Below are 12086 nucleotides of genomic sequence, written 5' to 3'. Positions count from 1 at the left end.
TGTATTAAATTATTAATTTCAATCTAAGTACATAGTACTTAAAGCCACTTAATATAAAGTGGGACCCACCTTTTCTGTTTGTCTAATGTAAGTAGTACGCCTATAGTAGTTATTATGATAAACACACGTCCGTGATAATGCTGCTAGGACAATTGTGTGAACATGATGGAAACTGACTAAAATAACTGTCTAAACTCTGAAGCTGCTCAGTCCAATGACCAGCAGCGTGAATAAGTTAGGAAGTTGACGTCATATCAGGTTCGATGGTATCACAACGTCATAATCTAATGATCTAGTACAGTGGTTTTCGAAGAACACCTAAGTATAGTCACTCGCTTCTTTTTCAGCATTGTGGCAAATATAAATATTTTCGAGTGCTAAGGATGTATGTAGGATATGCAAGCAATACATTTTTATTATTAGTAATATTCCTGTAGTTCAAATAAATCATGCAAGAGCCTCATCAATCCCTTGACTGCATATCTGTGAAAGAGTTTTATCAGACATTAGAAATGAAACATTGAAAAATAACACTTAGAGTAAATGTTTTGGTGACACTTTGCAATAAGGTTCCGTTTGTTAGCTTTGGTTAATGCATTAATCAACATTATCTAACAATGAGCAATAGATTTGTTACAGTTTTTATTCATCTTTGTTAACTTTAGTCAACAGAAATACAACTGTCCATTGTTGCCTCATGTTAGCTAGGTCCATTAAATAATGCCGACACACAACTTTTGATTTTATAGTGACGCATTAGTAAATGTTGAAATTAACATAAACTCAGATAATGCATCATGTTCATTGTTATTTCATGTTAACTTACATAGTTAACTAATGTTAATGAATGGACCCTTATAAATTGTTACCCTCTTTTATTATTTTAATAGTATGTCAAATTCCAGGCCATGGAATACTACTTAAAAGTTTGAGGTCAATAAGATTTTTTTGTAGACATTTGGAAGTAATTAATACTACTTTTATGCAGGAAGGCCACATTAAATTGCTCAAAAGTGACAGTAAAGACATTTATAAAGTTACAAAAATGTTTCACAAAAATATTAAACACAACATCGATTATGATAAAGTTTCTTGACCACTAGGCCTAAATCAGCATATTAGAATGATTTCTGAAGGATCATGTGACACTGAAGACTGGAGTAATGATGTTGAAAAGTCAGCAAAAATTCAAATTACATTTTAAGATGTATTCAAATAGAAACCTGTTATTTTGATCAAATAAATATAGCCTTGGAAAATATAAGAGACTTCTTTCAAAAACCAAGAAATCATATCAACACTACAGTATATAGTCTATGTACTATGGTGCTCTAGAACAGATTTTAGTGAGCTCTAGAGACAACCAAGCTAAAATGTAGTCACTAAAATTGTATAGATATGCTCCTTAAAACCACTCCAAAAGTGGTTTATTCTGTCCACTGCAAAACCAAACACACTATTGTGGGATAGGCAGTGAAATTGACTAGGGTGTGTGTGATGCATGTTGTAATGTTAGTTATTAGAAATGCATAATTTGTTTGCAGATTCCATGTGGTTTAATATTTTGTATATGCAATTAAAACGTCATATAGTTTAAGTGTGACTTAAGCAAGTGCACATGAATCTGTCTGTCCAGTAAACCTTATCACTCAATACATCATTGCAAGGAAGCAGGTGATAATGTCCACAGATAAACATGTTACCTGCAGGTCTCTTTGGTAATCAGCTCTAAAGCCCCTTAAGTCCGGGTGCAAAGACAAAGTGGCCACCGTCACTTCCCTCACACGCAGCTATGCATTCAGCCCTTATCTGTGTCAGCCTCCGCGTGGCATTCACGCCATGGGCAGGAACAATGAGTCCTGTCGCTCGCCTCCGTCAGCATGAGTGACAGTGGGTGTGGAAGCACTTGTGTCTGACTTCAGCTCTCTATCTTCCACAGAGCTGTTTTTCCAGTCCAGATACTCCCCCCTTCCCTCCGTTTTCCTTTACCGATGCACGGCAGCACAATAAAGGGTGTGTGTGTACCCCGCACTTCCTCCTCTGTTTGTTTAACTGAGCTTTAGAATGGACCTGCCGGCCCGTTTGCCACATTTGTTTCCTCCGCTGCAGAATTCTGACTTTTTTTGGCACACGGGGGGGTCGAAAGAAACGCTGACTAATGAGTATGTGGGTGTTGGGCTCGGTGAGGTGGAAATGTCAATGAAGTCCAAAATAAGAATGAAGAAAAGAATGACTAATATCCGTGGTATGATATCATTAAAACCAGGGAGTACAGGCCACAGCTCCAGCACACGGCCATCAAAGTCATTCGACTCCCTTTATGTTCCTTTTATTATGATTCATTGATGTTTTATCTCACACACACAACAATTGGATTACATTCAAACATTTGATAACATTCCCAAACTTTAGTTTTAAATTGTGACTGGTGCCTGTCTGTGAAATGGTTGTTGGTGTTTTCCAGGGCATTGGTATTGGCATTGGTGGTTGTTAGCATCTTGCTATGTGTTTGCTTACTGACTGGATCTTCTTAAAATCTTAATAAAGAAGATTTAGAGAAGAATAAAGAATCTTATTTATTTTTAGGATAAATGAACTCTATTGCACATCGAATTTTGCACAACTCGTATTTACATTGTTTGTAATCCTCATCCATCAAAACTTTACTAGCGAGACGCTGGTTTGCTTAAGCCGAGAAACTCGTGGTGGAATGTCTTGATGTTTCGTTCGGTCTGTAGCGCGATGCGTGAGGGCTTGCGCTCTTCAGAAACAATTACATAATATGACAGAGAGAGGTCATGTTTTAAAGCGAAACACTCACTGGAATGAATAATTCACTTAAAACGCAACGTGAGTCTCTGGTCTCTGCCATCTTTGATGTAATCAGCCTGGTTTTCTTTACATTAGTGCGTTTTGGACTGATTGTTTGAATGAATTCTCTTACTGGATCATTGGAGTGAAAACTTTCCCGGAGTTTATCGTCTTAAAATGATCTGTTCAGTTATCTTGTTTTTTTTGGTCCGGATCAAGAAAGTTGTTTAGTTCACTTCACTTAGCATTCACACTGACATTTGTAAAGTGCCCCTTTTATGCTTTCTCAGACATTACTATTCATGCAGTGAGTAATATAGCAGTTTGTGAATGTAGAAGCTCTACAAAGGTCAAAGTGCACAATAAATGGAGTTATTGTCTCCAAAAGGAAAGAAAAACTGCGTAGGTTTGTAACAAGTATGCATAATCCCCATCTAGGGTCTTCATTGGCTGCCTGCAAACAACCTCTACTTTGACATGCTTTCAAAATACTAGCTGTAGGTGGGGCTTCTAGGAACGGTTTGGTTTCTATTGTTGACATGTCAAGAAGACGCTGTTTTCTGCACTGCAAGTGCGAGAGCAAATCCAATTTTGCATGCACATCGATTCAATTCAAACAAACTGCAATTGCTTTTGTTTTAATTAAACCATATCTGCAAAGTGGGAACACACCCTAAGCCTACATGATTTTTGCCTGGTGGACAGTAAAAAAAAAAAAAAAAAAGTCTGGTTATGGGTAATAGAACAATCTTTTTGGCCTTTTACAGGCAAGAAAAAAGAGAAAAAGAAATAATAATGCTAGAACTGAACTTGCATCTCCTGTGTGCACACCTCAATGCACTAACCACAAGGACACAGCTCCTGAAAATCAAACGCATGGTAAAACAATTTTTTTTTAAGTTTCCCACAATGCTTTGTCACAGCAGCGCTTTAAAGATGGCATCCACCTGCTCCACGAGGGCATCAGTAATCACATTCTCTATTCCCACAATCTGCAAAGGATCTTACTTGGGCTTATTTATGAATGGCAGCATATGACAGTGGTTTGGGCAGAGGTGTGTGGCTGCCCATCACTGAATCCACTGATTCCACAGAGAGGAATGCGGACCGCCTATCCTCGATCTTTGAAGCCCACATTAAAATGACTGCTGCTCCCCCTCCTCCGGTATAAGTCGCAGCGCAGGGGGCACAGATAGAGCCTGTGTTTGATCTGAAGGTCGCCAGCCCTTTGCCTGTGTTGAGAGATACCTGGCTGACGTGGCTGCTTCTTATTTAATAACATGAAGGGGAAGCGAACTCTCTCTCATAATTAGGCCTAATTACCAAGCAGGTGTTGACAGACGGCCCACGAAGAGACAAACTGCCTTTATCCAGAGTCTTAGAGTCAGATTACTGGAGCTGTCTTATCTGTTACACCAAGAGAGCTGAAAAACGCTCTCTCTTTCCTCCCATCAGAAACAGGCATTCTCATTTCATATCTGCATTTGCTTGTACATTTAATTACAGATCCTAAATAATTATCCGCAATATTGACATTCATAATAATTATGATGATTTAATGATTATTATTAGGTTAATAATAACTTTATATGAGGGAAATATCTTGCTTGAGGTAAAAAAAATTTATTTTGGATGGATATTAAAAATACAGTATAAAGTCCTTCAGATATCATCATTATATATTATGCTGATTTGGCGCTCAAGGAACTTTTTCTGTTATTATTATGTTGAAAAGAGTTGTGGTATCTTAATATTTTCCAATAGAACATTCAAAGGAACAGCATCTATTTCAAATGCAAATCTTATTGTGAATGTCTTTACTGTCACATTTAATCAATTTAATGTATACTTGTGTTAATGTTATACAAGTGTTAATTTCAGAGCTTATGTTCAATGAGCGTTATGTCCTGAGCGTTCCTGAAATGTCAGTGTGAGTAAAGTGGTAAACTGTGGTAAATGAAGTAGTCTTCTCTTAATAGTCTACTGGTTAGTGCTGTGGTTGACCAATATGAGGTTTTTATTGGCTGGTTCAGATATCTGGAGAGCATGTTGGCTGATGGATGCTGTAATGCCAATAAATATAACAGATACAGTCCATTCATTTAATGGGATCACTTGTGACAAGAACTTGTGGAGAACAAGAGTTTCACAACAGTTCGGGAACTTTTTCACTGTTGTATGATTCACTCACTCCACTTGTTTATTTGCTATATAGAATTCCAATTCTGTTTTTTGCAACATTGTGACTCGAGTATTTTTGTTAACAGCAAAAAATAAACAAATATTGTCTGAAATGTCAGATAATTGATATTAAAAAATTTGTAGAAAAGCTAGGCTATATCACACTCTCTCACTCTCTCACTCTTGGTTGTGTAATTTTTACTCAAATGGATATTTCACCCTAAAAAAAAAATCATCATTTATTAACCCTGATGTTGTATGGCTGTTTTTTTTCTTTAGAAAAAAAAAATATATATATATAATAATTTGTGTTCATACAATTGAAGGTCAATGGTGTCCAATCAATGTTGTTTGCACCCGATATAGTTTCAAAAAATTGTATATTTACAGGTTTGGATTGGAATGACATATAAGGGTAAATAAATGTCGATGAAATCTTTATTTTTGGGAGACGTATCCCATGAAACATACATTATACAATTTAATAATGCCAACAAATGAACCCCGTCCATAACATTGTATGCGTTCTCCTCTGTCTCTATCCATGTCTCTATCCTCTATCTATGAAGTAGGCCTAATGATCTTTCTTGACTCTTTGGCCTAGTTCCTCAGCCTGTTTTTCCACTCCATCCATATCTTTATTTCTCTCTATCTCTGACTGACAGCACCGTATGGCAGAGGTATGTTTTGATGCGTCGTGTTTGCACAACGAGAATATGCGTTTCCAGACCCGTGTGTCAGTGAGTGAACTTCACAATACGGGCATGTTAATCCTCTTTAAACCTATGAAAACCTCACTGTCATGTGGACGATCGTCCGATAGTGCATTCCTCCAGTTTTTTTATTTTTTGTTTTTTTTTGTTGGGGGGAGGGGCGTTATTAAAGTTTAAGGTGCCCATATTATCCTATTTTAAATTCTTAATTTTATTTTGGAGGCCTTCTACAATCGATTTCCATGCATCCCATCCAAGGTCAAAAAGCACTTTAATTTTCTTAAGAGTCTTAAAATGGTTTGTTTGAAAATTCAGAAAATTGGTCAGACACCCCAGTCTATTATGATTGGTCTACAGCTCACAGCACGTGTCGGAAAGGAAACGCGTATTACCATATCTGAATTTCAGGCTTCCTCCTTGTATACACAATCATACGAAAGATGGCTTCAGTTTTTCTGTTTCAATTCCAGCGAGAGTCCTCATGGTTTTGAAATGCGTGCAAAGTGCATGTCGACAACACAAATCAAACTTTTCCAGGCCTCAGCTAATACTACAGTGTTTGAGAGTGCGTCAAAGTTTATGACGTTTGCAGGCAGCCAATGGAGACCATATGCTGGCATTATGCAAATGTGTTACATTTTTGTGTAGGTATGTAACAGGAAGCGAGACTGGAATTGCTGACAAGACAACAACAGTTTCAACAGTTCAGAATCGGTTCTTTCTTTTAGGAGACAATACAATTTTTTGTCGTACAAATTGATCTTTAAACCTTTGCAGACATTTTCACATACAGCTATACTTCACACTGCATGAAAGGTAATATTTAAAAAAGCGTAAAGAAAAGGAAAACAGTACTTGTTTTCTTTTATTCTCTAATCTTTTTGAATGTCAGGGTTTTTTTTTTTGGCAAACTGCTAACGCTAGAAGCTAGTTTAATATGTACTGTAGTATTCCTCACTTACCCATGATCCCCTTGTGGCTGGAGACTGTCACTGCTTTTTAAGCCAAATTGTCATGTTTGTATTATATGTGTATAAAAGACAAAGTCATGTCATATTTATTTGTAAAGCACTTTTTACAATATACAATATTTCAATTTACATTGTTTCAGTATTGTGTATGCAATAATCTTCCGAGTGTCTCCTTTAAAAGAGACCAACCTGTATTCCAAAGCATTCATGAGTTTAATTTCAGATCTATGCTCAAAAAAGCAGGTCACAGTTAGCAAGTTAAAGGCCCTATTGCAATTTTTGGGCCATTTTCAATCATTTCTAACTGCACTAGAAAGGTAAATGGCTTTAGTTTAAGATCTAATTCAGCTGGATAGACAGTTCCCCAAACCAGAGTTTTAATTTCAACCCCTATATGTGCAGTAGACAGGGTCTGGCTCCTATACAGGCCTGATGGCGACTGATAGTCACGGGTTCTAATCCCACTGCCTCCCTCCCAGCTCTCCTGTAAGAAACTAGAGGGGCGTTTAGTGACTGTCCCCTTTGTGAGGGGTTCATTTGGGGCGGCTGGGGGCTCGACTCTTAATTAGGAAGGTAGGGCAGTGAAGAATCTCCGCTTGACAGATTAACATGCACAATTTAACCACTAACCTTCCGAAATGAGCTACCCCAAAATACCTGTGGGTCCGGTTTCAGCGCAAGGGCAGAGGTGACCAGAGATGACACTGAGCAGAAGGGTCTTCATTAACCGAGCGGCTCCGTATCTTAAATCAGCAATATCAGTCACCACTCAAAGGACAAACCTGGCTCAGTCTGTGGTTATGTAGTTATTTTTGTTTAATTGGTGAAATTTTTCGCTTCCCTTTTAAATGGTTTAATTACTAATATTATGGTTATGAAACTTCTCTCATTGTCAAGCACCTGAAGCATTTCTAAGGTGAGTCGAAACTTGAAACTGACATCTTATGACGTCTCGCAGGTTCAAAACCACATCAATGTGTCAAATTTTTAATGTTTTCTTTTATGAAGACATCAACAGATTTCGCTTTTTGCGGCCTTTTGAAAGGGATTTGTCGCTGACAATTTCCGTCTGGATTTTTGTGGTCTGTTGCATCTCCACTGTGGCCCTCCCTGCAGCCATCAGCGCCGTTTGCGCTCGCATGTGCTTTGAAACCCTTTTTTTGTGTTAGCTGTTGATGAAAATAAAAATTAAAAAGACAGTTTCCAGTCTGTTTACAGTGATTAAGTTGTCTCGCTTATGATTTATGACGTATTGAGCAAGAGGGTTTACAACGAGAAGGAAGACAAGGGAAAAAAATAACATGATCACATCTTCCTTTTGCCCAAAGCCTTTTAGTGTTTACATTGTTAACCAAGAGATATCGGTGTATTCATATGGGTTGGTGCTAATAATTATGAGTAAGTTGTGTAAACAAATTCCACCTGTGCTGGTCATGTGGGCGATACATTTTTCTATTCTTTTTGAATGTCAGGATTTGATTTTCTTTTAGGCAAACTGCTACAAAATCCTAGGATAAAGATCACTGATGTTACTGCGGTGATGTCCCGCCCTCCTCCAGATCCACTGTTCATCCTGAGGGGTTCAGGGGCCGCAGTGAACACCCTCCACTTCTGCTGTGGTGGAGATGGACCACCATTTCTCTACTCTGGGTTGGTGCCATCTTATTATATGAACCTTCAACCTTTTGGTTGCCTTAAAAGTAAACTGTCATGCTTGTAGTAATATTGATGCTTGTGTGCTTTAGGTCAGGTAAAGGTGCAATCCATGTCTGGAACCTGACCACTAGGAGAGCAGAACATGTTTTAGAGAGCCATGCTGGGAACTCTGTTATTTGGCTCCACACCTTCAAAGACAGCAGCAGCCTCATCAGGTAGAGGAGAGGGGGGTAAGGCCCTGTGTACACCTGGTATTAAGATGTGTTTTTGGTCGATCGGATCGCCTGTTAGAGATCCGGAATGGTTAGAGAACTTTGTGCTTGGCAAGTTTTTCGTCTTGAAACCAAACTTGGGTCTCCAGCTGACAAAGTTTTAAAGCCGTCTGGCTAGCGCACTTCCCGTAATGTTTACACATTAGGCAGAGAGTTGGTGGACCACAACGCTTTCGACCACATGAGCGTTTACACTATGAAAGCAATCCGGTCGAATGCGTGTTCGAATTTAGCGCCATCCACTTGTGATCCGATCGACCAAAATGCATCTTAGGTATAAACATGGCCTAAGATGTGTGTCACCCCATAGCCTATCAAACAAACTGTGCATTATTATTGTCATGTTACCATCTAAAACACATTCATCAAATATGTTAAGCTGTGATAATGCTCATGCAAGAGAGACTTGGACTGTGGCCTCTACTTCAAATCTGGACTGTGTGTGGATCACTTTCCACTTCTCTGTTTTCCATTGTCAGTCCCCTCTCACTACTGTCTTAGTCTAGGCCAATATCTGGCCAAACTGGTTTAGTTAATTTGTGATATTCAGTGTGATTGCTATGATAGGTTTGTGTTTTTGTTCTGCTGTGCGTGTGTTTGTGGCTGTCAGTCAGGGTCGAGACATGCGGGTGTGTGTGTGGGATCTGTCCGAAGACCGCAGCACAGTGACGGACTCTCTCCTCACGGGCAGTGTGGGGTTCAGTCAGTGCTCTCTGCTGGAGTCCCGGCCCGGATCCGCTCTACTGGCCCACCCCACAGAGCATATGGAGGAGGTGAGTGACTGCAGAGATTATAGCTTCATCACACACATCTCAGGACAGTGCCCACCAACACTCTGGAATGAATTTAGTTGCTTAAGTTACTGTCATCAATAGTTGGATTTTAGCCAGTGACCAATACAAAAATTCTATAAAAAAATGGCAGTTCTAGCTTGCATGTCGCCCTGGGCAAACCACACCTTCTGTAGGCCTACATATTTCTTTTAATTATTACAAATCGATGTTAATAAAATCAAAAATATCATAAATCCCTAAAACTGCACAACAAACATATTTTGTTTCATAGTTTATTTAGTTTATTTTAGAGGCAGTCATGGCCTAATGGTTAGAGAGTCTGACTGGTAACCCAAAGGTTGTGGGTTCGAATCTCAATACCGGTAGGAAATGACTGAGGTGCCCTTGAGCATGGCACCCTAACCCCCAATCACTCTCCGGGTGCCGCAGCGAAAATGGCGGCCCCCGGCCCACAAATCTTACCAACCCCAGACTTTTGAATGGTAGTGTATGGTAGTGTATGTTTAATTAATTAACCAAGCAGTTTCATATATAATTCAATATCAGATTTCAAAATAGCTAAACATCGACCAATAACGAAGCATTACAGGTACTGTACGTCAAACCTCCACTAGTTAGAATTATTTTAATCTGGTACTACTGTAATTTTGGCAAGTGTTAGTATTACTTTAATTATTATTTAAACCATGTTGATTCTAGTTGGTAGTGGTCATTTTAGGTAAGATTCAGTCAGACAGCCAGACCGGAGGTGTGATTTGTGCAGTCAAGCAGGCAACGGAGAGCAGAGAGTGTGAGTTCTGCTCTGTCTTGGCTTTTATTGCATCCAGATTCATGTTTCACTGTCCAGTCTTCCAGTTACTCACTTGAGAGAGCTTGAGCTGTCACTCGATCTACATTTACCATGCTTCAGCTACCAGCAGCCCTGCAGCCAGACCTAACACAGAGCTTCAATATTGCTGTTATCCTCGTCCTTTTCCCTACAATGCTCCAAATGCATCTCCCTTCCTCTTTATTTCATCACTCCATGCCCCCTCCACTGTTATATTGAAACAAAACCAAACTAGATTGCTACCGTTATAATCAACAAAGCTGACGTCAGTGTACGCGGTCGATGCTCTAAGCCACATTTTTCATTTGTCACATTGCAAAAAAAGATTTCCTCATCCAGCTGAGAAATAAAAATCAAATGTTTTTAATGTTTCCCATTTTATTTGATGTATACTGTGTGTGTGTGTATAATATATATATATTATATACAATATATATATATTATACACATGATCTTTAAATTATCTGTATTTTTTTTAAATCAATACATGTTTATTTAAATACATAATAATACAATTATGAAATTAAGTTGTAAAATAGATAAAAGAATGTTTGATATTAAGTGTTTATTATGGAAGCTTGTTTCCGTCACAGAATGAAAAATTAAAAAGGTAACTGACTTTTTATCTCACAATTCGACTTTTTTCTCTCACTATTGCGAGTTTCTCTGGCAATTCTGACTTTATAACAAGCAATTGTGAGTTTATAACTCGCAATTCTGAAATCTTTTCTCAGAATTGTGAGATATAAAGTCAGAATTGCGAGATATAAAGTCGCAATTATTATATTTTGTTTTTATTCTGTGGCGGAAACAAACTTCCATAGTTTAAATATCAACCATTTTGATGAAAAAGGGCTGTAGGAGCATATATATAACTTGATATGCATTGTAGTGTGCACCAGTGTACTCTTTTCCCCATAGTGGAAACATTAGGTCTGACATTTACAGCACTCTTACATCCCCCTCCCACCTTATACTAACTAATGAAGGCCTTGTCAAAAGCCCGTCAAGGTAATAACCGTCACAAGATAACTGCAGGCAAACTACACCACTACACGTCTCTTAAAACAAATAACAATGCTGCAAGGCATGCTGGGAGTCCGGAACTCGACCTCATCTGTGTCTTCCGGTGTTTTTGGAGGCTTTCATGTTTAGCGTTCCAGTGAGGCTGACAGTGCAGGGCTTTAATTAATAGACTCGCTGTTATTTATCGACTCTCTCTCTTTAACCTGGGGGGATAAGAGCTGCCCTTCTCTACTGTTTATAGTTACAGGCGTAAACACATGTAGAACGTGCAGATGTGTCTCAGTGTTAAAATATGAATTGGTCTGAAGTCAGAGAAGTTAAATTGAACTTGATTAGAATGATTCTTAATCATGGCTGCCTCTGCAATCAGCCTAAGACGTATGGGCCTGGACCAGTTATTCGGGGGTTATTACATTGTATGCATGTCATATACAGTGACCCCAGAAGCATTTGGACTCTTGAACACCATTAAAAAACATTGATAGTCATTGCATTAGATAATGTATTAAACCAAGCACACTTTTCAAGCATAAGATGTCACCAAAAAGTTGTTTTAAATGATTAAACAAATGTTCAAAATGGAGATAGTGTTTGGAAACGTTCTGGGTGCCAAACATATAGCATGCTCATGGATATGATGAACTGCACCTGTGGTTAGTCCTGTATGAACTTGAGGAGAACTGACTTCATACATCCACTAAAAATCCACTTGAGGCCAATTGTATATCATCATTCATTTGCAAATGCCTCTTGTTTTATATTTTGTTGTTTAATGCAATGGCATTCCGAAATTTTAGTCATTTTGAGACAATATGTATGCATGTTGTTCACCA

General features: G+C 38.5%; 1 protein-coding gene across 1 annotated transcript in view; it reads left to right on the top strand.

Moving 5' to 3' along the window:
• gnb1l (guanine nucleotide binding protein (G protein), beta polypeptide 1-like) overlaps positions 1-12086 on the top strand; it is a 29274-nt gene that overhangs the window by 830 nt on the left and 16358 nt on the right. The window contains exons 2-4 of the mRNA XM_079607511.1: positions 8167-8326; positions 8422-8547; positions 9215-9377. Of these exons, the coding sequence (XP_079463637.1) occupies positions 8167-8326; positions 8422-8547; positions 9215-9377 (449 nt within the window). The remainder of the gene's footprint in view (positions 1-8166; positions 8327-8421; positions 8548-9214; positions 9378-12086) is intronic.

This window comes from Phoxinus phoxinus (genome assembly GCF_949152265.1).
Source record: "Phoxinus phoxinus genome assembly, chromosome: 3".
Classification (NCBI taxonomy): Eukaryota; Metazoa; Chordata; class Actinopteri; order Cypriniformes; family Leuciscidae; genus Phoxinus; species Phoxinus phoxinus.
Note: the sequence above shows the minus strand (reverse complement) of the source record. Positions and strands in the feature narration are given on the sequence as shown.